At 34.8% G+C, this 27,471-nt stretch overlaps 1 protein-coding gene across 1 annotated transcript; it reads left to right on the top strand.

Moving 5' to 3' along the window:
* The first annotated feature begins 1,522 nt into the window (after nucleotides 1-1,522).
* Nucleotides 1,523-26,390, top strand: LOC123535335 (sushi, von Willebrand factor type A, EGF and pentraxin domain-containing protein 1-like). Its single transcript, XM_045317952.2, has 7 exons — nucleotides 1,523-1,981; nucleotides 9,441-9,546; nucleotides 10,660-10,833; nucleotides 22,200-22,367; nucleotides 23,816-23,871; nucleotides 24,342-24,432; nucleotides 25,556-26,390. The coding sequence occupies exons 1-7, from the start codon at nucleotides 1,652-1,654 to the stop codon at nucleotides 25,669-25,671; spliced, it is 1,041 nt and encodes a 346-aa protein (XP_045173887.2). The 5' UTR covers nucleotides 1,523-1,651; the 3' UTR covers nucleotides 25,672-26,390.
* Nucleotides 26,391-27,471: the final 1,081 nt, after the last annotated feature.

The following is a 27,471-nucleotide window of genomic DNA, read 5'->3' as shown; positions in this document are numbered from 1 at the left end:
TCAATATGTCAGGTGAGCGATACAGGGCCATCATGGCCCTCTTGTTTATTTGTTCTTGTTGTAAGAGAAATTGTACATTTTAGAATACAGATTACAGCAAGTCACATTTTCTTTATTTTGACAATACTTATTTCAAAGCCTGACAAAAGTATCCAGTACTGTTATTAAAAGTTGTTATTCACAGTTCAGCTCTATTTCTTGTATGGATAAAACAAATTATGTGATCTGTGATCATTATAAATGTGTATACAGATAAACCTTAAACATGTGAACATTTTATTCAATAAATAAAGTGTAATGCAAGTCTTTGTAATGTGTATATAAAAGCAAAATTAGGATTTGTTTTACGAGTAATTTCAGAATTACACTTAACACAAATAGAAAAAAATCAAGCCTGCACAAGAAGGCAAATATGTCTCCCTAGACTGAGCTCTTAACCTGCGGTGGTGCAAATAGATTGTTGATGTGTGTCTGTCTGTTAAGTCTTTTTAACAGTGAGTTGCAATCTAGTAACTTTTCAGCTTGTATGATTTTTAGCTCACCTGAGCACAGTGTGAGCTGATGTGATCACCTTAAGTCTGTCATTGTGCTTCTCAACAATTTGCCTGTTAACACCCTAGTAGACAGTTTTTTTTTTAAATGTTAAAGGGATGAGTTGAAGTCTGATCGGTTCCCGATTGAGGCAGTGCCTTATTTCAAATTATTTGTTGATGGTTTGAGAATTGCTGACTATAGTAGAAATTTTATTTGAATTTTATTGTTGTTTTGTTTTTTGTTACCTCCCTTTATTACTCTAACGGTAAGCATTCATGTAGAGTATTAAAAGTTGCAATTTTTGACCATGTGATCGTGTATAGCATCTATTTAGACAGGTATTTCATTTGTTTTTAGTCTTATTGGACTTTAAAACCTTACAAAAGCGTGGGGGTGTTGATTAAGAACTGAATATAGGTGGAGCAAGCTATATTTAACAGATGTGAAGGCGTCGGAAATTGTCTATATATGTGTACAAAATTATTCGCGTTTATTAGTTTAACTAGTGGCATCCAAAAGCCTACTTTATAAACCAACATAACTGTTGTTCAGTAGTTGTTTTGTAATTCAGAACGTTACACGTTACAGGATATCCATTAAAGGCAATAATGAAAAGTCGATAAACGTTTGAATAGTCTATACCTTATAAATCTGCTCTCCTAAATTGCATAGAAATTAGAAATATAAAAGAAACATTAAAGCTTTGTTTGCTTACGTGACAGCAACGTATTTTTGTTATTGATGGTGAAAAATATCCTGGCATTTAGAAAGTGATTTGTGAATCACCTAAAATGGAAACAACTGTTTACTCTTTTAGTTGGGTGCATTAGAAAACATAAAAGCTTTGTGAAACTATTTGAAAATTGTTTTCAACTCTTTATAGCTTTGTTAAAATCGAAGAAAAACATGCTAGTATATTCGTTTTCGTATTCAGGCAGGTTGCATTGCAACGTCATAAACAGTCATTTTCAATTTTTGTGTGCAGACAGAAAATACACAGAAGTGCTAAGCAATTAAATCAGACAAATGTAACAGCACTTGCTTTCAGTACCAACAAATTGATACTTGTAATTGTTACGGAGTTTAACAGTCCGTTTTGATATACCGTTTGTACAAAATGTATGATACTAAATTATTGTTTATATATTTTTGTTTGTGTGGTTTTGGGTTTTCGTTGGAAAAGGTGTACTTATCAGTGTACTTGGACACGCACATGACCGATGATACAGGCATCCACGTATTTTATGCACATCAAAGTAGCCTACAGGATTGTATTGAGGATTGCAAGTCTCGAAAACGTTGCCATTTCATCAACTATCAAGTGCGGTCACACTTGTGTTTTTCATTAGGCACCAACAGTAGTGTAACACCATCTACTGGTAATATGGCATCAAAACTTACTTACATGCCTGGATACCTTTTCAGTGCAAGAAAAGAGTGGTTTTCAGTGAGTAAAATACATTTGTTTTTTCAATTGAGTCATATCGCCTTTAATTGTTTTTAATCTTTACTTCAAAGACTGATAGCTAAGTTAAAATTTATAAGCACTGAAAGGAAGTAAGTTACGACAAGCCGCTGTAGAATCAATATTTTCAAAATTTGGATGTAGTTTGATGAGCATTTTCTGATCCATTTAGTTCTAGACAATATATCTGAAGAAGCTTTCGTGTGTACGGGCCCTCCGTAAGGATTTTAATTTACCCAACATACAAAACTTTTTCACCTATATAAGAATACAGTGCTGCAACAAATGGAGGTTTTAAGATCGGTCGTAGAAATCTAGTGGTGTGCCGTAACCATGGAAACGGCTACAGAAGCTGATGATCGCGGAAACTAAAAAACTTTCTTTTGTCATATTTCAAAAAACAATGGTATTAGAAACTTGATTTTTTCATATTTTTATTAAGTTATGAATATCTATTGTTTGCAGTGATTATATTCTAAATATCTTATTAAGTTTCTTAATTGTCGCCAGCACGTGCAATTTTAGTTATTGGCACGTGCATTCAGTTGTGAACCAACAAGGTACCTCTTTTAATCAGAAAATGTTTTCTGCACTTAATTACAACTATGGCTGATTTTTGGCTTGAAAATGTTGTATAATACGCATGCAATTAAAATTCTAAAAATTTTGATACGTCAGTTAAACACCATTTCATATATCAATGCAGCGGATTGCAATTGCATACCATATACGTTATTCATTCGCTTCCTTTTTCAATACACATAGACAATGAAGTTAGGGAAAAACTCGTTGAATCTCTGCTTGGAATATTTAACATACATAATATGAAAAAAAATGATTATCAAATTAATTGTTGGAAAACATGTGAATAAATTATGTTGTTTTTGTGAAATTGTTACCTATCAATATTGTAACAGATACGTTTAACATATAATGCATGCATAAAATTGTTCTTATTTTTGTTGATACTGTTACGAATTCAAGTAATTTAGATTTCATACTTCTATCTCTTTAATAATTAATCATATAACCGGACTTCTCTCCATAATTTAGTACAATAATGGGAGTTAACTAGGCCTAGAGTAAAGACTTCCAGTGTGTGTAAAACGGTTCTACCAAGGTGATGCTAACGTACATGCTTATATGGAAACCTGGTGCGCTATGTTATTTGTCAATTGCTAAATATCGGATAACAATGCTAAATGCCAAACACCTTATGCAAAATGTTTTGAATACGAAATGACATTTATTATTTACTATGGAAGGCTATGGAAAGCTGGTGTGCCATGTTAATTGCCAAATGCTAAATGACAAACAGTTATTGCAAAATGCTATTTGCTATATGCTAATGTCAAATATTGCCTATGAATGGTACATTTGTAATTATCAAATAATAAATGATATTGTTAATGCAAATACGAAACAATAAATGCCAATGCGTATTGCTAAGTACTTACTCAGATAATAAGCTGAATATATCAGTGTATAAATGCATCCTGTAAATAGTCATTGGCCTTTGTAACACAACTTTGTCTCTATTAAAATATTTCTTAATATTTTAGAGTGAAAAGTGTCGATCATATCATCTCATAACACTAAGAACATGTTACTGCTTCAAATCAGGCTGATAGAACTTCATATCTTTTCACGTGATTAAAAGTAACATTCATTAGTGTAAGGGATACAGATTATTAGCTCACAAAGTTAAAGCATTTGACGAGTGTATTTGTCATTTGACAATAATTATAGGCATTAGCACAAGGATATGGCATATGGCATTTGATATGTATTGAAGGCCAGTGCGCCTATGAATATAGCCAATGTTAAATGACAATTATTTAATGCAAAATGCCAATAACTTTATGCTAAACCCCAAATACTTAATGCTAAATGCCAATCACTTAATGCAAAATGCCAAATATGATATGCGCAATGGTAACAGCAAAAAGGTAATGCAAAATGAAAAATGCTATTTACGAACTGCTTAACTTCAAATATTGGCTTTCGAACGGTAATTGTCAATGATAAATGCTTTTTTGATAAAACAACATATGTCAAAATCTCACTGCTAAGTTTCCATTAAAATAAAGTGCTGAATATATCAGTTATGTAATCATTGCCCTTAGTTACATAACTTTTTTCTCTGTTACATATCTTAGTCTATTATATGATAAACATTTTACAGCAAAATGTTTCGGTTCCATGTCCCTGTAACATCTACAACGTTATTGCTTTAAATTAGACAGGCATCACATTTTTTTTCCAAATGAGTAAAAGTTACATTCATTAGTTGAAGAGATAAAGATCAAGAAGATTGATAATTTGAGAATTACCATTTATCATTTGACAAAAAGAATTTGTTTTTATCTTCTTTTTCGCAACTACACTGTCAGACCAGTAGCCTTGACGAAACTTCTGGTTTGCCGCAGATCCTCAATGCCCCCATACAGTTTCTGGTGCATTGAGGTATCTATCGGCCAAATCGCAGCTCGCTCATAGTCATGCCTTTTTACACCTCCGAAGTATATGCTCCGCAGTCTGATCTTCCTCACCACATGAACAAGCTGGCGATGGTGCCAGTCTGTATTTCTTGTACATGTGAGCATTGAGCTTGATGTGACCCGAGCGAAGCCTGACCAACATCACTGTTCAAGGAGATGAAAGCATCTTTTTCTATCCTTGGTCTCGTTAGTCCTTGATGATGGTTGACTTTCTTCTTGTAACTCACAGGTTTTGTTGGTTGTTCTGACTGAGCTTCTAGCTTAGCCAGTTGGTCTGCCTCTTCATTGCCTGCAAGTCCACAATGGATGTAATCCACTGAAGTGCTACTTTGCAGGTTATACTCGGGCTCTGCATTCTCCTGGCTAGTGCGGAGCTTTATTGTTGATCAGAACTTCCATAACAGACAGTGCATATGTGAGAAAGACGACTGAGGAGCTTTCTTCTGCCGAGTCTTCAACCATTGTGACGGCCTTTATGAGTGCTTCAGTCTCTGCCTTGTGATTGCTGCACTGTTTTCCTGTGACTGCATGTAGTGTTTTATGACATTCAGCGTTTTGTATACAGCATTTAGTATTTGTATGTAGCATTCAGCATTTAGTATGTGACATTAACATTAAGCTATTGACATTTAGCATAACAATTCTAATTTAGCATTGGCAGTTAGCATAGCGCATCGGTCCCCGCTAACTGCGCAGGGACAATGAGCCCAAGTGTTACGAAAACAGAAGTTCGCCAAGCATGTAAGATGATGTTAGATGATCTGTTTTTGCAATTCAAAATGTAGTTCCATGTTGTTGATGAGATCTTGTATATGAGTCAGATAAGGATGTGACAGTTATAGCTTTGGCTTAGCTGTATTGCTTATTGTATTGAGAAAAGATCTATATCACTTTCACTGTGAATTTCCATGTCTACATGTATACGGGTTATTTTATGGAGTATTTTCAGATGGTGATGTTTTCAGACAGATAATGTTTCTTTAATATATGTAACCTAGCATTCAATATATATATTTTCATTTTTGGTGAGAATACATGTCATATTTAATGGCTATATATGTGTTTTTATATCATTTGAAACGCTGTAAAACACTGAAAATGAGGGGCTCATGATTAATTGTTTATATGAAACAAATGAAGAATGTAACCTTGTACCATTTTGGTATTTTCCCTATAAGCAAATTGATTCTAATATAGTGTGCATATTGATAAGTACGGAACAGTCGTACAAAATTGCAATAAAGAATAAATCCTAGCACTGAGACGTCTAGGATTTATTCAAGTTGCTCAATCTGAGTAAGTGGTAGTGCGTGTGGGGTGGGGGATCAGGGGTTTGGCCATCCGCAGTTATTCATTAACACTTGAAATTCGTCCTTAAACATAGTCCTATACTTACGTATTGTTTGCTTTTTAAAACGAGATGATGGTATGTGTATGTTTTTCAATGTTTAGAATGTAAGTCTCATAGTAAAACGATCATTTGGATTTCATTTTGTTTTTCAATTTGTCAATGAACTGTAAGTGTTTTGTATATAAAATAACTAGAAATATGCGACTTATTGAAGCAACGGAGCCGGAATGAAAATGTATAAAGATAACATTGCAAACTGTCACTTTAACATATGTATTTTTCTTTGTAACCGCATGCAGAGGATGTATATTGCTATTACAAATGTGCATGAAAGAAATAGAGACATACTCTTTCAAAAACATCGTATTTTCCTTATATTTTTCCATCCGGTCTATATACAAAATATATACACGGGTACTAAACAGTGCCTGCGGTACTGACTGTGCCGACGAGGATTGAAGGCATTCGCTTCCTGTACCGCAGGTACTCGTCAATGTTTACAAAACGAGCGAGATTGGTGAGTGATTTTTGTCATTTTTGTCATCTTTGTTACTGCATGAACCATTTTTTTCAAAAATCGGGGATGTAGCGGGTGTGTAGATGTATTTATTCTACATATCCGTGCTAAAATTTGTGGCAAAAGATCAATTTCTAGAAAACGTAAGGACAAATAAGTTGGGAATGAAAGTTGTTTTTTCACATCAGTGACTGTTTAGACTCGATTTCTTTTCGCTGACCCAAACGATGTCGTCTCTGCCGTCGTAATTTATATTTATAATGCATTTTTGCTAAAACACAAAAATTGTCCAGAAAATTCCGAATTTGAACTTATGCAATTTTGAAGATAGAGTGCCGCAGGCATTTCGAGCGATGCCGCGGCATTTCAAAAAGTATCGGGACATTAAATTGGCCGAAGCTAGACAAGTGGACAACAGAGAAACAGTAGGGCGGAAACTAAATGCCCCATGATGTACTGTAGTAAATTGACTTTATACGTGTTAAAATAAAAGGGCCAACCTTTGTAACGCTTTAAAATTCAATCCTTTATGGTGGTATATGGCACTTATCTACCAATAAAATTTCGATAAAATTCAGCTACTTCAGCTGAACAAGTTTTTTGTGGTTACAGTTTCTAGATTTTCACTTCCCTTGTAGACCATTTTTCCACAGTTACTTCAAGGAAATTATCTGATAAGCGAAGTTTTCTTAATAAGAGTCTCAATAGTCAGAAGTTTGTGTAAATATTATTGCGATGGTTTACATTTTCAATCTCGATTACCATTTGTGTAGAGCCCAATTGTGGGGCAGCTAACATTACTACTAGACCATTTACTTTGGTTTCGATATAAATTGAAATGTATTGATGTTGAAAATTTTCTGTAGTTTTTTAATTTGCCTTTAACGTTTCCTGGAAATATTAAGAAAATCTACAAAAAAAAAATATGGCCTATAGTGTAAAAAGTTTTTCCAGAAAAAATGGAAACATAATAAGTTTTAGCTCATAAACGTCAACGGGGAGAAAAAAGTTTTACATGTACGGTAAAACCTATTCGTTTCCTTGCAACAAAACTTTGAATATTAAAAGAATAACATATCGGGCAGCATAGGAGGGCAGAGAGGCAATTTTCAAAGGCATAATATTTGGGAAATAAACTGACCGGAACAAAGCGTTGCTAGAGTTTAAGATTACCCGCGAAGAAAAACCGGGGTTGGCTACTTTTTATATTTGTGATATAAAATATAATCGTCGAATGGAGTAAATTGAGTTTGGTTAGGTTATGGGCCCAAAATTTATGAAACTTTTCGAAGTTGGTTGCGGCACCTCGAAAGGGGCTGCGGGCATCGTCGAAATGCCTGCGGCACTTTTTCAAAAATTGGTATAACGTTCAAATTCGGAATTTTTCTGGGACCCCATTTTATGTTTTAGCAGATGACATGTCATTTATAAATATGACTTACGACGGCAAGAGACGGCATCGTATTGGTCAGCGAAAAGAAATGAGTCTAAACAGTCACTGATGTGAAAAAAATCACGTTTCATTCCAAAACTTATTAGTCCTTACGTTCTAGGAAATTGATCTTTTGCCCCAAATTTTGCATGGATATGTAGATAAGATACATTACACCCGCTACATTCCCCGATTTTTGAAAAAAAATGCTTTTATGCAGTCACAAAATGATAAAAATGACAAAAATCACTCACCGATCTCGCTCGTTTTGTAAACATTGACGAAGTACCTGGGTACAGGAAGCAAGGTGCCTTCAATCCTCGTCGGCACAGGCAGTGCCGAGGCATGTTTAATACCGTGATATAGTACTTGATAACCAAAGCGATGGTGTTGATATCCCGGAAAGTGTATTGCATAATACGAGATTTTAACAGAGTAACAATAACTGACCCACCCGAAAATAAAATACGCAAAACATTATTATTTTTCGCAAATTTCATCGTACATTCTTCTATATGTACATTAGCATCACTTTGGTTAGAACCGCTTACATACACTGGAAGCCCTTTATCTAGGCTAGTTTACCCAATAATGGTTCCGCTGAATTATGGAGAAAGTCCGGTAAATTTTTAGTTATTAAAAGAAATAGAAGTATCAAATCTAAAAAAACTTGATTTCTAACAGTAATAGTAAAAATATCAACGAAAAAGGGAAATTTTATGCTTGCATTATAAATATGTTAAGCGTACTATACAATACTGACAGCTAACAAAAGGCAATGTCACCAAAAACATTTATCCACATGTTTTCCAACAATTAACTAATAAACTTTGTTGTTTTTCATATAATATCTATTTAAAAATTCCAAGCGATACTTAAAGCATTATTAATTAACTTCATTGTCCATATTTATTGAAAAGGTGGAAACGAATTAATAGCCCTATATGGAAGCAATCCGCTGCAGTTATTAAATAAAATGCTGTTTAAACTGACGTATCAAATTTTTAGACTTTTTTATTGGTGATTATACAACATTTCAAGCCAAAAAATCAGCAATGTTGTAAATTAAGTCCAGAAAACATTTTTGGTTTAAAAAGACACCTTTTTAGTTTTACAATTGAGATGCACGTGCTTATTACTAAAACTGCACGTGCTGGCGTCAATTAAGAAATTAAATAAATAATTTAGAATATAATCACTGCAAACACAATAGGTATTCATAACTCAATGAAAATTTGAAAACAATCAGTTTCTAATACTACTATCTTTGGAAATATGACAAAAGAAGTTTTTTGGGGTTTCCGCGATTTCCAGCTTCTGTAGCCCTTTCCATGGTTACGGCACACCGCTAGATTTCTACGACCGATCTTAAAAGTCAGTTCTTACTTTACTTAATTGTTTTATCATAGTAAAAAAGTTTTGTATGATGGGTAAATTAAGTATGGCATATAATTTGAAAGATTCCTCGTATAATATGAATGTTTTTCTATTCATTACGGTATACGTTTTGCATGAACGAAATTTGTAGAATACGCCCAGGAGAGATAGTTTCACTGTAAAAATTAATGAATATTATTTTACCCGTATAATATCAATACGAACTTGAAAATAATACTGGTGGATTGTATGGCATTTCTCAGGAAGACACGGAGGTTTGTGGCGCATGCCCAGAATACGGCGAATGTTCATCTATTGCCAATGCAAATGACACATCTGCGGTATCAAACAGTACATGCAAATCGTCTGGTAAGTCATTTTAAAACCTAACTTGGCCTCGGGTTTCTAAGAAGAAAAGTGAATTTAAGCTAGCAGTAACCTTCATATTTAGAACATTGGTAAAACATTCACAGCTTTATTTCTTTATATTCGTCAATTAATCTTTTGATTAAAACTTGTAATAATTAAGTAAAATATAAAACCTATGTTTGGTTTACAACTCTGCTTTATGTTTTTACTTCAATTATGACAAGTAAATCATAGTCCGCTCCAGTAAATCATAGTCCGCTTCAGTAAATCATAGTCCGCTCCAGTTAATCATAGTCCGCTCCAGTAAATCATAGTCCGCTCCAGTTAATCATAGTCCGCTTCAGTAAATCATAGTCCGCTCCAGTTAATCATAGTCCGCTTCAGTAAATCATAGTCCGCTCCAGTTAATCATAGTCCGCTCCAGTAAATCATAGTCTGCTCCAGTAAATCAAAGTCTGCTCCAGTAAATCATAATCCGCTCCAGTTAATCATAGTCCGCTTCAGTTAATCATAGTCCGCTTCAGTTAATCATAGTCCGCTCCAGTTAATCATAGTTCGCTCCAGTAAATCACAGTCTGCTCCAGTAAATCACAGTCTGCTCCAGTAAATCATAGTCCACTCCAGTTTATCACAGTCCGCTCCAGTAAATCATAGTTCGCTCCAGTAAATCATTGTCCGCTCCAGTAAGTCATAGTCTGCTCCAGTAAATCATAGTCCGCTCCAGTAAATCATAGTCTGCTCCAGTAAATCATAGTCCGCTCCAGTAAATCATAGTCCGCTCCAGTAAATCATAGTCTGCTCCAGTAAATCATAGTTCGCTCCAGTAAATCATAGTCCGCTCCAGTAAATCATAGTCCGCTCCAGTAAATCATAGTCCGCTTCAGTTAATCATAGTCCGCTCCAGTTAATCATAGTTCGCTCCAGTAAATCACAGTCTGCTCCAGTAAATCACAGTCTGCTCCAGTAAATCATAGTCCACTCCAGTTTATCACAGTCCGCTCCAGTAAGTCATAGTCTGCTTCAGTAAATCATAGTTCGCTCCAGTTAAATTATATGACAGCTTCTTCAACACTTTAAAAAATAATAATAAAGGTGAATATACCATTTTAACAGGATGCAAAGATCCGTCGGAACCCAGAACTATTTTATATGGTACACAATACATGCCTGGAAATGAGGTAAAGTATGTCTGCAGAAACGGATACACTTTAGTCATGTCCAGTACAAACAAAGCTGAATGCCAACAAAATGGAGAATGGAGCGCGATAAATTTTACTTGCTTATATGGTAAGACATATATCACGTTGATACGACTGAATAGGTATTTACACAAAGAATGATTTATAGTAATACGTACGATTAATTTTCAGTTCCTTGATACAAGAATAAATCATGTCTGTTTTTTTTCCAACAGAAAAAAAAAGAAATTATAAAAAAATTTAACCTCGGGAAATTCACTAGAAAATATTTACTGTATTTGTAAGTTAAACGTTTTTTTTGTTTGAATTCATTGATATAAGATCAAACATAGAATGAAAAACAAGCAAAATGATATGTAAACGTGTGAACTACAGTTCGTTTAGCTGATGTGCGGAAGGTATGACAGTTGCGTAATGAAGTTACAATTACAAACTGATTATCTAATCAGTGAAAACATCTTGCGGAACAAATTATTTCAAGCTGTTCTACACGTACATTACCTGATCATGCCTGAAATAATGCTCAGATCTGATCTATACACCGTTTCCGGTCTGAAATGTAAACAGACGGAAGTAAATCTTCTGTTACAAAATTGCAAATTTGTTATACTAAACGCACAAGATAAACACGGACATTGTTACAAATCATTAACATTATATTAGTGCTAACCACGAACGTTGAGTTTGGTGCTCTACATCATCGCGCTGTCTGGCTACGACGACTAGAAGATTTGCCCCACCCAGCTGTATCTACATGCTTTTCCTCCATTTTTAAATTACTAAATTTTTAATCTATATGATCATATTGGATCAGCTAGGTGTGTTGAGCTTGTTTACCTGTAGAGTGTGTCTACTATCTTTCCTTCTTTCACTTCTTGTTTAATATATATTGAAATAGAAACATATTGTCATTATAAGCGGCTGTGCCGTACATACACCAACACACAAAACATAAATTTACACAGCGGCTGTGCCGCATATGTATGATGTATAACAAAGTTGCACGAAAAGGTCCGGGTCGACATTTTCTTGATATTTCAAGAATTGTTGGTTCTACGTTAGGCCCGAAAGAGGAACATCATGTCCGGTATAGTGTGTCAAGGCATATTTGTATTATAAAGGGTAAAACTGTAAACCTCATACAAAATTTAAATTTGAGGAAGATAGCGTCGGAGATAGGAAAAAACCCTTAGTAACGTAATACGTGTCACACCATTGGCGTCTGGCAGCTTGCTGTTAGAGTTTAAAAGTGCGGAAGCACTGACTATGGCCTTAAACCTCTCTAATGTTTATATTGGAGGGTTTTTTTGTGATATTCAACTGCCGTCTTCAGTTCCGACATTTAACATTGTAATACATGGGGTGCCGGTTTCTGAAAATGCTTCAGATTTTGTCAAACAGTTAGAATTTGACACAACTAGAGGAGCTATTGTACTCAGAGCTCAGCGTTTAAAAACCAAATATGGTAAAGATTCCGGGGCTATCAAAATTACATTTAGTGGTGCATGTCCCCTACAACTTAGGGTAAAAGATACAAATATAGTGTATCTAACCGAAACTTATATACAGCCCCCAACTCGCTGTTTTAATTGCCAGGATTATGGCCATACGGCCAGTGGCTGTAAAAGACCCCCCCCGTTGTTGCCGATGCTCCGGGCAACATAGAACCGACTCCTGTAGTTCGCCGTATATCAAATGCATAAACTGCGGAGATGATCATGCGGCGGCCTACAGGGGTTGTGTTCATTACACAAAAGCTACGGCTATTACAGCCATATCAAAAAATAGAAAAGTTTCTTGGGGTAGAGCAGAAGTTATTTTAGCGGAAGAACTTGCCATTATTGAGCAAGAAAACTTAGCCCGGGGTCCGGGGACTGACCCCTCCCCCACCTGTTCACCAATTAGAAAACAGGGGGAGCAAATGGCACACCGGTTACAGAGCGGTCAGACAGTAAATGATCTGTATGGCAGCAGTGTGCGGGGGAGGGCTGGGTCCCCGGAAGCCAGGGATTCGAACCAGTCCGAAGTTGTACAAAATAATTCTTATGGTAATATACATGATACCGCACAAAAAGCATCTACCCCAATGGGACCTAAATGTACAAATGAAAACCAGGTTCAAAATATACTAGAAATCTCACTTCCAAAAAAAATAACAACAAATAAGAATATAGAGATTAATAGTGAAGTCCCATTTGAGGTACCGGACTCTCCGTCAGTCTCTATGGGATCTAAGGATACCACCGTTAGTGAAGACGGAGGGTTCGACATCACAGATGAGGACTCAATAGTTTCCTTACACTCCTCACTTTTTAACTCTAGCACCTCTCCTCCAAAAAATAAGAGTAAAGTTAAAACAGAAAATTATAGTAATTTATCAATTTCTGGTTTGGTGGCTATTGAAGAAACTCCAACAAAAATGGAGTCTATAGTAGTTGACAGATCTGCACAAACTTCACCTCTATCTGGTCAAAAAAAATCTGTCCATTTCAAAATTCAACATCAAGAAAAAGTAAAACATACTACCATTGACGATTTGACTAAAATCATCAAAAACATCATAGCAAGCAAAGCTAGACCGGCAAAAAATAAGTTATATTTTTTTACTCAAAATAAATTAATCAGTGGCCTGGATTTAGAATCAAATAAGGAAGAGGTGCTAGACAGGAAAATCACTAAAAAAACCATATTTAGAGCTACATCTACCCGGGGCACGGCCATGATCGGTGGGGGATGTAATATTCCTAGCACCCCTAGAAAATTAAAATGTGGCAGACAGCAAATTACTAAATTGATCAAGTCTCCATTCATTAAAACAATATTAAGTAATAAAGTAGGGGGAGGTAATATCAACCATGTCTAAGTCCTTAGAACTTATTAGTTTTAATATACAAGGTTTGACTAGTGTCAAACATACAGAATTAAAACTTTTTCTAGAAAATAACCATCATATTGATATAATATGTGTCCAGGAAACAAAATTTACTAGTAATTATACTAGGACTATTCCTGGATACTACTCAGAATTTAAACATTATTCCAATCCAAAAACAGGAAAAGGGTGTATTGCTGGGGGACTAGCAATATATATTAAGCACGGAATTAACTATGAGGTGGTCACTGTAGACAGCCCCAGGGACAAAGATGGGGAGGTGGTCTATGAAATTCAATTGATAAAAATATATACATTAGGATCTCCTCTATTCCTGGTCAATTTATATGCAAGGGGAGGTAACCTGGGATCACTGAACAAGATAACAGAACATCTTGTTCAAGATAACAATCTACAAGACTGTGTGATAACAGGTGATTTTAATGCCCATCATGAACATTGGGGGTCAAATTACACAGATAAGAGGGGTAGGGATATTTGGAACTGGGCGGAAAATTATAGTTTGGTTATTATGAATGATGGTACCCCCACAAGGTTAGACAAAAGTAGAGGTATATTCTCCTGTATAGACCTCACTTTGGCCAGTCCCAAGATTTCGGCACAGTTGGCATGGGGAGTTGTTAATGATAATATGGGATCAGACCACTTCCCCTTATATATATCATTAAATACAAAAATACAAGAAAATATAGAACAGAAATATGGGACAAAATATAATTATGAAAAGGCAGATTGGTCTACTTTTCATCAGTTGTGTTTAGGCATTGAACCTGAGGATGTCTACAGTGATAACATTGACACCTTTACCACAAATTTAACTGAAAAGATACTGGACATGGCTGAGAAATCTATTCCTGTCTCTACCTCTGGGCCAAGAAAGGGCAGGTCAGTCCCGTGGTGGAATGATGCCTGTAAAAATGTGGTACAGGAAAGAAAACAGGCAATAAATCAATTTAAAAGAAACCCTAGTCCTGATAATCTTGACAATTTGACTCAAGCAGAAAATAAAACCAAACAGGTCATCTTGGAAGCTAAAAAACAGAATTGGAAAGAATTCTGTGAAAATGTATCAACTAGTAAATGTAGTGCAAAAATATTTTGGCAAAAAATTAAAAGAATTAAAGGTATAGCTTCCAACCCTGTACCACTACTAAAATTAAATAATGACATAGCAAAAACTCCCCTTGAAAAGGCTCAATTTCTGGTGACGCACTACAAACAGGTCTCAAGTGACTCAAATATGTTACCGGAAACCCTTCAATATCAGGCAGATTTTGAGTCACGTCACAGAAATACAGTATATGAGCCGGGGGAAAATGATACCCCTTTAAACCTACCTTTTACTCTTCAGGAATTAAAAGATAGCATTAATAAAAGGCGTGATTCTGCGGCGGGGCTGGATATCCTGTCCTATCAAATGTTTAAGCACCTGCCCGATACTATATTGGAGTTATGGTTGTTACTATACAACAGGGTGTGGCAGGGGGGGGGGGTGTACCCAGCAGTGTGGAGGGAGGCGTGTGTGATACCATTACATAAAAATGGAAAAGATAAAAACGACCCTAAATCATATAGACCAATTAGCCTTACCTCCCACTCAGGGAAATTACTGGAGGGGATGGTAAAGGCTCGTTTAGATCACTTTCTGGAATTAAAAAATATCATAAACCCCTTTCAATCTGGCTTTAGAAAGGGAAGAAGCACTTTGGATCAGCTTGCGCGTTTGCAGCACGATGTGATACAAGCCAAAAACAGATCACGTTCAGTGCTTGCAATATTTTTGGACTTAACTGCAGCTTTTGATTTAACGTGGCATTTTGGAGTACTATATAAACTTAAAGAATATGGCATCACAGGCGCCTGCTTCCAGTACTTAAGGTCCTTCCTTGAGGGCAGAAAAATTTCTGTTAGAGTAGATGGGGTACTTTCGGATCAAGAACCTCTTGAACGTGGAACTCCTCAAGGTTCGATCCTTTCACCGTTGCTCTTTTCTATTATAATCAACGGTCTCCCAGATACTCTCTTAAACTCTGGGATGGTCATCAGCCAGTTCGCAGATGATTCTGGAACATGGAAATCAGGGTCCAATTTGGTCAAACTAGCCCAGGATGCACAGGCAGGTTTGGACTCTCTATGGGGATGGGCTAAAAACTGGGGATTTAAAATTTCAGAAACTAAAACAGTAGCTATTCTTTTTGGAAATAAAATACAGCACACTTTGAACGTTAATTTAGGCGGCACACCAATAAAATTTGTTAAAGTTGCTCGATTTTTAGGAGTATTATTGGATAAAAAACTCACATTCGATCAACATATATTAGATTTGGTTAAACGGTGCCAGAAGGACTTAAATGTTATGCGCATGTTAAAAGGCACAGATTTCGGGACAGATAAAAATAGCCTTTTACTACTATATAAGTCCCTTATACGTTCAAAAATAGATTATGGTGCTCAAATCTATTCTGGTGCTAGCAATACTCTACTCAATAAGCTTGATAGAGTCCAAAACAATGCCCTGAGGTTGGCCCTGGGTGCCCTCAGCTCCACCCCTGCACAGGACCTTGAGGTAGAGGCAGGAATACCTCCCCTGAAACTAAGAAGAATGGAACAAACATTAAAATATTGGACCAGAATTAAGGCCTCTAAAACTAATAACCCAGTACACACCTTATTAGGTACAGGCTATTTTGTTAAATCAAAGTTCAAAAATCACAGTCTTCCATTTGGGGCTCACTCCCAGGAATTGGCTGAGAATTGTGGCCTAAGAGATGTAAATGTTGCCGAACACAGACCCTCCGTGGTTCCGCCATGGACTCTCAAATTGCCAGATGTTGATATTCTATTAACAGAAAAAGTGAACAAATCTGATTTGCCGCAATTCGCAAATACAGAAACAAAAATCTATTTCGAAAAATATTCAGGTCATGTTCATATATATACAGATGGATCCAAATGTCCGAATTCAGGCAAGGTAGCGTCTGCTGTTGTAGTACCATCAATGAATTTCGAACAAATCGATAGGTTAACCAATAATACATCCATCTATACAGCAGAACTCCTTGCCATTAAAAATGCTATGTGCTGGATTTTGGCCAATAAACCAAGCAAAGTGGCCATTTTTTCGGATTCACTATCATCACTGACCTCACTGAAATCAAATAATAGTCAGTCGAGGCCAGAACTGTTGTCAGAAATAATTAATTTATATAATGAGGGCCTGAACGCAGGCCTAGAGGTCACCATAGTATGGTGTCCAGCACACATAGGTATCCGTATATCTGGCAATGAGAGAGCTGACTTGGCGGCCAAGGCGGGACTGATGTTTGACAGCGTAACTAAACATATTGACCTCTCACCCACTGAAGTATACTCCAGGATTCGAACCTATATTCTGGCCAAATGGCAAGCGGCCGTTTCTATAGGTGACCCGAAAAATAAACACATTAAGACTTCAGTGGGGCTCAGCCGTCCAGTGGTCTATTCGCAAGATAAAAAGGTGGATAAGACCATAACACGGCTGAGACTGGGCACAAACCTGTTGCCCGGGAGTATCGGGCAATATATCAAGAAGATTGAACCGGTTTGTGCCCAGTGTAGAGTGAAATATGATACTAAACATCTGTTACTGGACTGTGGTGAATTTGGCACCAATAGAGAAGCCTTAAAACAATCATTATCATTCTGTGGCCTCAATTATACAATAAAAAACATATTAGATCCACCAAAAATTAATAGAGTAGCTGTCTTTAAAGCATTAGAAATATTTATTCTAGATTGTAGATTAACTGATAAAATCTAAAATAAACATTATTAAGGTTTTCTGCTTCCCACATGTGTTTCTTTTCATAATCTAAATATCAAATACAAAATAGTGTAAGATTTATACTGGATTTTCATACTTGACAAAAGAAAGAAATGTATAATATACAATATAACCAAAAGATCTGGTTATATAAAGCATTGCATAATTCTATAATAATTTTATAGTGTAAAATAATATTAATAGTACATGTATAAGAAATTTAAATAATAATGAGGTTTATACTTGACAACACCAGAGTATAAACAGAATTTGTCAGTATTGTCAGAAATACCTAATATTTCTATATAATCCCAAATAGGGCTTTTTGAAGGAGTGCGGACTTGCCGTACATCCCCATTGTATTTAATATAATGGAATAAGAAAAAATGAAAATTAAATAGAATAATACATATTAATAAAATTGTGTCAGATATTCATTATTTTACTCTGATAATATAGAACACAAAGCTGGGTAAGCAGTAAACACAGAATAATAATAATAACTGAACAGATATAGGGGTGCTAGTATATTCTATTCTATTCTATTTAATTTATAATAGATATCCATTGGATTATCAACATTTTACATATATTCTTTAAATAAAAACTTTAAAATAGTTAAATGGCACTTAGGACCCAGTTGCTTGGGTAATCATGAGTAATAGCCAAAGACGATAAGTCCTTTTTTTTCTTTTGACAAAAGCAAAAAGCTTAGGTAATTACATGTATTATTCTGGCGTCAGTAGACCAATATAATTACGGAGTAGTGATCTTATATATTTTAATGATTGTTATTAAGGGGACGCATACTTTGAAATTAGAAAAAAGTGGGTGGGGTATTATAAAATTTACCTGCAAAAAAGTACACGGTTTTGGTAAATGAAATGAATACTGTTTCAACTGTTATAAGTACACAAAGGATTGCTCACTAAAATAAAAATGAGAAAAACTGAAACAAGAAAGTTATTGTTGAATTACATAAGACTTCTTGTGTACATTCAAAGTCAACAATTAAGACTTTTTGGTGCGAAAATAATAGTGCTTCACTTTGTCCAAACATTTATCAATGTCCTACAGATTCTAATTTAAAGAAAGAATGTGAAATAAGTTCACTGTCTTGCTTTTCATTTGGCATATGTGAGCTAAAACACATTATTTAGTTTGTTTACAAAGTAGTGCATAAGAAAAGATACGGTGGTCAAGGAATGCCACATTACAAAACTAAAAGAGTATATTCCCCTTAATACATTAAACATTTATCATTACAGAAGTCTAGTGGCTTACAATAAAGGCCCAGAAATGTTGCCATTATTAATTTTTAACTTGGTATTCATGAACTGCAATGCACTTAAATATCAAAACACATTCAACAAACTTTTGAAAATCTACTGTCTTAAAAATCCCTAAAATAAGGTATGAAATTTAGTTGAGAGGTCCAATCAATGTGTATATGTGCAAAAGTAGCATTCTAATCTTGTTCACAAAAGTTACTAATACACAGCAGGAATGTCAATGAATGATCAAAACTGGACGAATATACAGTTATCCTCACTTTAATGTCATTTATAATTTGTCCTTGAATTCTCCACCATACTTTTCATAACTCTGTTTGCACGAGTTGCACGAGAATGCTGTCATTCACGTAAAAAAATGGGGTCAAATAAGTTGTAAATGCAATATCATCTAAACGTAATTAATGGATTATGCAGTTCAAGATAAACTTTATCTCATAACGTAACGAACATGTATAATGTTGTAACAACAACTTTACTTACACTGATTTAAGTAGCAGTCGGTTTATAAGTGACTTTATTGATTCATTTTGTGTTTTGTTATTGTTGTCAAAAGTATAACGGAAGTGCCTCACAGCTGAAGCGGAAACCAGTTTGATGCGCAAAGTAGTCCACTGTAAGTAATATTTTTTGACAAATGTCCACAGAAATTAATAATTTTCTAATATTAAAGACGAATATCTGAATAGGATTCATTATTTGATAAGAAATTATAATCATCGACATGTTTATTTAAAAATCGTACACGTGCTGACACCTAAGTTGTCTCCCGTTGTTTATTAGAGTTACCTTTCGTCCGGCGCAGTAATACATTTGCAGTGAATCGCCGAGAAGTCGTGGGAAAATTAAAAACCATGTAAACAAACTAAAATTAACCACCTTTTCAAGATGAATTTCAAGTGATCGACATTATGCATTTAACCCGCCTGACCTGTGTAGCATCTTAGATATCTGTTCTAAGGTATTCATTGTGTAGAATGTCATGTTATGTCCTTGCAATGCTAATTCCACTCTGATTTTTTTGTTTACATTTTTTATCAATGAGAAATATGGCGTCCATCCCGAGATGAACTGACGTGGCGTTAAATTTTTACATGTTTAAGCAAACCTGGTGTGTTAGAAAGAAAATCTCATCCCTTCAACATTATTTGGAACACTGTTATTGTAAAAAACCTGTTTTTTCCTTATACAAAAGCTTAATATTTTGTGTTGAATGTACTTTCACAAACACCTCTGTTTTCCTATTACATTCATAGTACCACATCCTTATCCACAAAATACTGAATATTACAGGTGTCCATCAGTATTATATCAGTTTAGGAATATGTTTTTTATTTTCCCACCATCGATTTCTTGAATATGCACCCCTTCCGCATTGCTGTATGAACTGTGAATGTAGCAATATGCGTCCCCTTAAAGGGTAATATTAAAAAAAGTAAGGTTGATGTCTGGTGAATGTAAGGATCGTGTGAACTGTCTTACATCCCTCTGCATAGCTGGATATCAACCCGAAATCATATTATAATTAAATAAAAAATAAAAATAGTTAGACGGTAAGATTAAACTGTCGACATTCTTGGTCATATACTGATAGCTGGAAAATATATGTTGGTCAAGCGAGATATTAGCAAGAATAGTCGAGCTTCATCATATTTATATATAACCGGTCACCCCAGGAACTCTATTAATTACCAATCAGCTATAATTGTTATGGCTGATTCAGCAAAGGAGATAAAGACAGTAATAAGCTTATAGAAAGAATAATAACAAAAAAAAACTATGTTTGTTGCTTCTTGTCCTATCCCTCCTATAATACAGTACAGACGCCAAGGTGCACACGAATATATATACTATAATTGTGTAGGTTTTAATTGTTGCCATATCATGTGACCCTTATGTTTTATCTGTAAATATGCCAAATGTAATTATTTTAGACATGTTGATATTTTTAACAGTGGCCCTAAAAAGTAAGCCGTGAAACGGTGCTTTCTATATACTGGATAGCTTTTATTATTCATATCTTAAACAGGGTCACATGAAAGGCATTGTCTTAAATATTGTTTGATTGATGACCATTAATAATTATATGGGAGGAAGGGAGCTACATGTTGCCTGATATGTTAAAAAAGTCTCCATACTGTACATAAATATATACTATGTCTCTTATATAGTATAAGTAATTTTAGCAGTTTACTGCAGAAATGGGCTCAATGTAAATAATATGGAGCAAAAGTCATCATGAGCCCATTCAAGAGTGAAACTATCTTATATATGTTCAACAAGACAGTTTCACCACATACCAGGCAATACAGACATTACTGATAGCTAAATGGGGCTTTAGTCTACAACTCAGATTTTTCAGAGTTGTTAGAATCTCAATGTGATATCTGGCAACATTGTTATTCTTATATGGTCATCATCAATATTCAGTAATAATAAGGTCCAGATAATAGTTAAGTATGCCAAAATAAAATTTAGGCAAAATGACAGAGGCAGTATATAAAAATGATTATGATCTATGTAAAAACATATTATTTAACACCAAAAATGATTTATTTTCTATTTACAGTAACAATCAGGTGGTTCAATTCGTTTTTTCTGGTTTTTCAGAAAAATCGGATTGACCTACTTGATTTGTAAACAACTTTAGGACAGCCAATCACGACAAAGCAGACAACGCGGTTTTAACCAATCAGCGTTGGCCTGCCAAAACCGTGGTTCGGCTGAAAAATGTAAACAAACAGAAGTTTTTCAATAAATTTAGGACTTTGCTGTCTCTGTCAGACTTATAAATATAGTTTTAAATATAAAATATGTCTTAATAATTAATATAGTATAAATTGGGGAAAACAAAATGCTTTGACACACTATATGAGGTACATGAAAGAAGACACACATAAAAATGAAGAGGTGAAATAAGTTAGTCTTTTCTTCTAACTATAGTTTTTATCATAAATGTATGGGATTAAGTTCCCATCTTATTCACAGTCCACTGGAGGTCACTTTGACCTACTTTAGACTGTGAATTATGGTACACACTCTACACGTAGCCTATAAAATGTTGTTATATAATTGAAGCTATGCTCGCCCATATGGTCTTAACCGGTGGCGAGGGTAAACAAGCTCAACACACACACATAATGCTCAGAGGGGCACCTGGGGTCTTCCATCAAAAGCTGTGAATATCGCCATAACTGTATCAGTTAAACTCTATACCAAATAACAATCCAAGGCACAACGCATTGAATTCAAAGTCGTATATGAGAGATTGTTCCGAAAAGGGACCCTACAATTGATACACAATCGCACATGTTCTAAAATCCTTCTATAAAAGACTAAATGAAACCAACAAGTACTATTTCAATTTCCGTGTTTTGAAAATGTTTGTAATATGTTTAAGCCAATCACAAATCTGAACGACTCATTGCCTCCGTACTTGCATAAATCATGTTATATGTCCCTTGTAGATTGCGGTAAACTGACTATTGAAAATGGACAATTTACAGCGGCACTAGGAACAACATTTGGAATGTCTGCGAAACTGTCCTGCAATTCTGGATATGAAATATCTGGGAATCCTTTAATTACATGTACTGAAACTGGATGGAGCGACACTGCAACATGCGTACCATTAGGTAAACACATTGTCCGCACCCTTAAAAGAAAAACAAGAGAAATACAAGACGTCTGTGTTTTTATGTTACACGCTGAGGTCCTAATCTGACGGGATATGTACAAATTAAATATCTAAAATCAGCCTAGGTCACAGTATGCCTAATTTAGTAAATTGCATTTAGTTACTTTTACTTTAAGCACATTTCATGCATATTTCCTTCGAAACATGCTATACATCTTCAATACAAGGTACGTTTAATGTGTAACTTACTTCTTAACCCTATAATAAATGTTTTTAATTGCTATGATTTGAGTTCTTTAAAATACCGCGGATACCGAAAATAGATGATGTTTACATTTATATTGGGAACAAGTTTTCGTAATATTGGACACATAGTCTGTGTGTGGTTAGCTTTTTTTTTTATCACATTTCAATCAAATCAGCCGTAAAAGTTTTTGTGCTTTTTTGCTCTAAATACAACAGATACCGTCTAGATGCGTATCCTGAGAAAATCCTATAAACAGTTGGTGTAAACCACGCCCCATAAATCTTATAACCCCAACTCTGGAGAATTCCAGAGGTCACGAGGCTTCTTTTGGCCACGCTTGTTTACATACTTGTTGTTATCCGACATTACGTTTGATGTTCCAACTGCCGCCGTTTGAAGACGATTTTGTCGTTTTAGATATATACAACTGTAGAACATTAAATCAAATATATCAATATGAAGGTAAAAGAAAACAAAACTATAAAATTGTGGTTATGGTAGTTACCACTTGAATATAAAATTCACTGGTCTGTAGGAGTTTGATCTCCTATCACTTTCACATCGTAATTTGATCGTTATTTATTCCTAAATGACAAATACATATATACTTGATTTGTATATTGTATACAAGATAATGATAGCAAACATGTTTATGTGTCGGTAAATGATGTTACGTTATCACTGTCAGTTAAATGATATCTCTACAGACAATCCAGCCCGCCCGCTTAGCTTAATAGGGAGAGCGCAGATCTACGGATCTCAGGGTCGTGAGTTCGAGCCCTGGGCGAGGCGTATGTTCTCCGTGACGATTTGATAAAATATATTGTGTCTGAAATCATTCGTCCTCCACCTCTGATTCATGTGGGGAAGTTGGCTGTAACTTGCGGAGAACAGGTTTGTACTGGTACAGAATCCAGAAACACTGGTTAGGTGATATTACCCCGTTACATAACTGAAATACTGTTGAAAGACGGCGTTATACACAAAACAAACAAACTGTAGACAATCCAGAATAGTTAACATAATAAAATGGAACATCGTTTATAGCATAAACTGTTTCACTGACAGCGTGATTATATGTATTAAATTTGTATTAAAGTTCAAATTCCTTTATAGTCAATGATGATTCAATAAGAAAACATTTTCGGACAATATATGTTATGTTATATATGTGAATAAAACCTGCTTTTTAACCACAGGTAGCCAACATTTGCCATATGAAATCATACCGGCAATGATATGGTCTGCTGCAAAGGTAAGTGAAAGATTGATTATAAAGTTTACATGCCGATTACATTGAGCCTATTTTATTACATTGTTATTGATATTTACTTACCTTAGTTAAACAGAGAGGTAGAAAGACAGGTACAGAGAGACAGCACAATCAATAAAATCTCTAGGACGAACCTTTGAAAACACATAACACAACCATGGTTTTGTCCGATCTGTTCAAGAGAGGCAATTATCAGCGGAACGCCTCACGTCCCCTTAACTGGCATAAGCGGAACTCGTTTATTTCATAAGAAAACACTGAATGGACTCCCAAAGGATAGAAAATACAGAACACCGAGTCCAAATACGGGGATACTTCTTACAACATCATGTTTGCCTTTAATCGCCTTAAATAATGACATACTCGTATACCCATAAGAAATTGACACAACCATCTGCAAAAGGGATTTTGAAGTATTAATTTGATATATATTAATAGATCTTATTTTGCAGTCATATTGTGAATCCCTCTGTGGACATCTGGTAGACGTAAACTCATACGAAGAACAACTTATCATAGAAGACCTTATTGAAGCAAATGGCGGTAAGTGGGTGGAGTACGTTATTATTGTTCGAATTCATGTTCAATAAAATCTGTCAAAACTGATTTTGAAATAAAGTAAGTGGAAAGCATGTCAGGATATTTGTTAGTAAACGTGTGATTAAATCATCAACCTAGACTGATATATGCATAGCGTAAAAGGTGTTTAAAAATAAAATATAGTTTAATTTGTTGAATGTGTAAATAAATTATTATGAGTAAATCTTTTGTTCAGATTTATTGTTTATGGGATATAGTCTTGTAGGGGAGAATGAAAGTTATTATAAAGGATCAACGTTGTTCTCATTTCTTTTTTTTTCCCTTCTCATGGAACAACCTGTAGTGAACAAAGTTGATGGTGATGAATTAATTTTATGAACACTAAGGCGGCAATAAATATTTACATTTGTTTTATATTGAACTCTAAATGACCAATAAATGGCTAAGTGCTTTCAACTTATTACAAATACTTGTTTACTTGTTAGTGAATCCTAACCTGGGACAACGTTTTTTTTATGATTTATTAAAATTTAAAGACTCATAATGCCTTTGTTTAAAATGATGCTGCCACTTTTTCCGTTATGAACATAAAATATAACAGTTCCGTGTTAAATCCTTTTTAACATAATTGTTTTCTCTAGTATTTGTCATTATTTTAAATATTGACGGACAAAGTAGGAAGTTTTATTGAATCCATTGTTTTTTATTACCTCCCTTTATGACATCAACGGTAAACGTTCGTGTGGAGTATCAAAAGTAGCGCTTTTCTAACCATATAATAATGCATATCTTCTAGCTTCTTTCGGATAGCTGTTTCATCTGCTTTTTTCCTTATGGGACTTTACTTACGTCCTACAAGGTGGAAACATAAGCACCATTATTACTTATGAATACACAGGCATATGTAATAATAACCTCTAACTCAATCTGTCCTAAAACCGCACATCGGAAATGTTTGATATGGGCAATTTGTATTGTCCAGATGTTGAATGGATTCTAGTTATGGACGATTACCGTTGTCCAATTTTCACGTTTCATGAAACGGACACTGAGGTGCGCCTTTTCACAATGATGAATGCGTGTATATTTGAATTTCCATGAACACGTTATCCCCATTTCTCTTCAGGTTTCGCTGCCTGGACTGGAGGCAACGACATTACAACAGAAGGTAAATTCCGATGGTCTGATGATACACTGGTATCCAGTAGCTACCAACTGGAGTGGTGGACAACCCGATGGTAGAACAGAAAGTGAAGACTGCATATCTATAGTCCCTCAGTTTGGTTATCGATGGAATGATGGTAGTTGTACAACATCAAAACAGGGGATATGTGAGATTGTATGTTAAAGGAAGACGCATGGCAATGTATACATGTACTTTTTCCATTAAATTGAGAAAAACGAAAGGCGTAATGAGACAGTGTGTAGTAAAGAAATCTCACAAATTTAGTAGTAAGAAGACACTACTTTCCCCGAAAAGCTTATTTAAACTTTAGATTGATTACATGTATTACTTCTTCTTGAAATGAGACAATGTTAGTGGATTGTATTATTGTACACTTGACATATCAAAACCCGTTTTTATGGGGATGTGGTTTACAAACTTCGTTGGTTTATAAACTTCGTAAGATTTTGGGTCATGGCAATTTTCCAAATGTATTTAGTAAAGTCATTAAATGTTTTATTAAAAGAGGTTATGACCCAACTGTTTTGAGACACACCGCATGTTTGGTGTTCAGACCTTACGCTTTCCTCTTTGATTGTGTGTGACTGAACGGATGGAGGACTCTATGATAAGTAGTTCTTAAAACCCACCAGGACTGAGCTATTTTGATTTCCGTTTTTTGACCTATTGCTAAAAAAATGACACGTACGCACTTGACTTGAATTTAATTTACTTCAATGCTAACGAATAAGTATAAACACATTTTCAGAAAAAATAAAAAGCTGAAAACCTGAAATGGAATTATCTGCTTAATTTGAAATGTAATGTGAATTCAGGGCCTTCCATGCAAGTAAATCCTACAAATTTTGGACAAAGTTTGTTTTGATTTTCCATGTCTGTTATTCAGCAATAGATTGATCAGACGTCGCTAACTGTGAGCAACTACCCAAATGACGTTTGTATGGACGCCGCCTTCTGAAAATGGACGTCACGTCATTTTACAATGCAAGCAAGTCTATGAGAAAAAACATAAAATCTTGATTTTTAACTTCTTTTTACATTAAAAAAATGTAAAAGGTGCCAAGAGATATTAACCTTCTGGTATTAACGATGTCATTTTTGACAATTTTACACACAGTATAAATAAATTATCGGAGGTCCAAAATTAGGTGGGACAGACTTTAGTGTTGTGTTATTTTCGTTAAATATCTTACTGTATGCTCACGTGTGTTAAACGCGCAATCCAATTCCAGCTAGGAATACGCTTTAAATAGGTTGTGCGACTTCCGGTGCTAGTGTTGCGCACCAGGATATCTAATATCAAGGTAGATGGGATTTTTATTTCGTTGATTAATACGCACTAACGATTGTTTCCGAAAAAGCAAAATGCTATTCGAAATGAATAAAGATCACATGTGTGAAATTGCAATTTTAGAATCGACTCTGTTATCAAGAAAACTCACGAACAGTAGAAAGTACGGTGCCCCTAAAGTAACAAGAGAAACATTTATGTTCATCCGTAATATCTTTTTTTTTATTTCATAAAAACGTAATATTATTTCGTGAAAACAAAATTTTATTTCTAAATTACGAAATGTATTTCGTAAAAACGTAATCTATTTTCGTAAATACGAAATGTATTTAGTAAAATCGTAATACTATTTCGATAAAACGTAATAATATCTATTAGAAAAATGTGTTATTATTTCGTAAAAAAGTAATAATATTTCGTAAAAATGTAATATTATTTTGTTATTACAAAATTTATTTCGAAATAAAAGTGTAATATTATTTCGTGAAAACGTAATTCTATTTCGTAATTACGAAATATATTTTGTAAAAACGTAATATTATTTCGTAAAAACGTAATATCGTTT

This window comes from Mercenaria mercenaria, chromosome 12 (genome assembly GCF_021730395.1).
Source record: "Mercenaria mercenaria strain notata chromosome 12, MADL_Memer_1, whole genome shotgun sequence".
Lineage (NCBI taxonomy): Eukaryota > Metazoa > Mollusca > Bivalvia > Venerida > Veneridae > Mercenaria > Mercenaria mercenaria.
The sequence above is the reverse complement of the archived record's forward strand: the minus strand, read 5'-3'. Positions and strand labels throughout refer to the sequence as shown.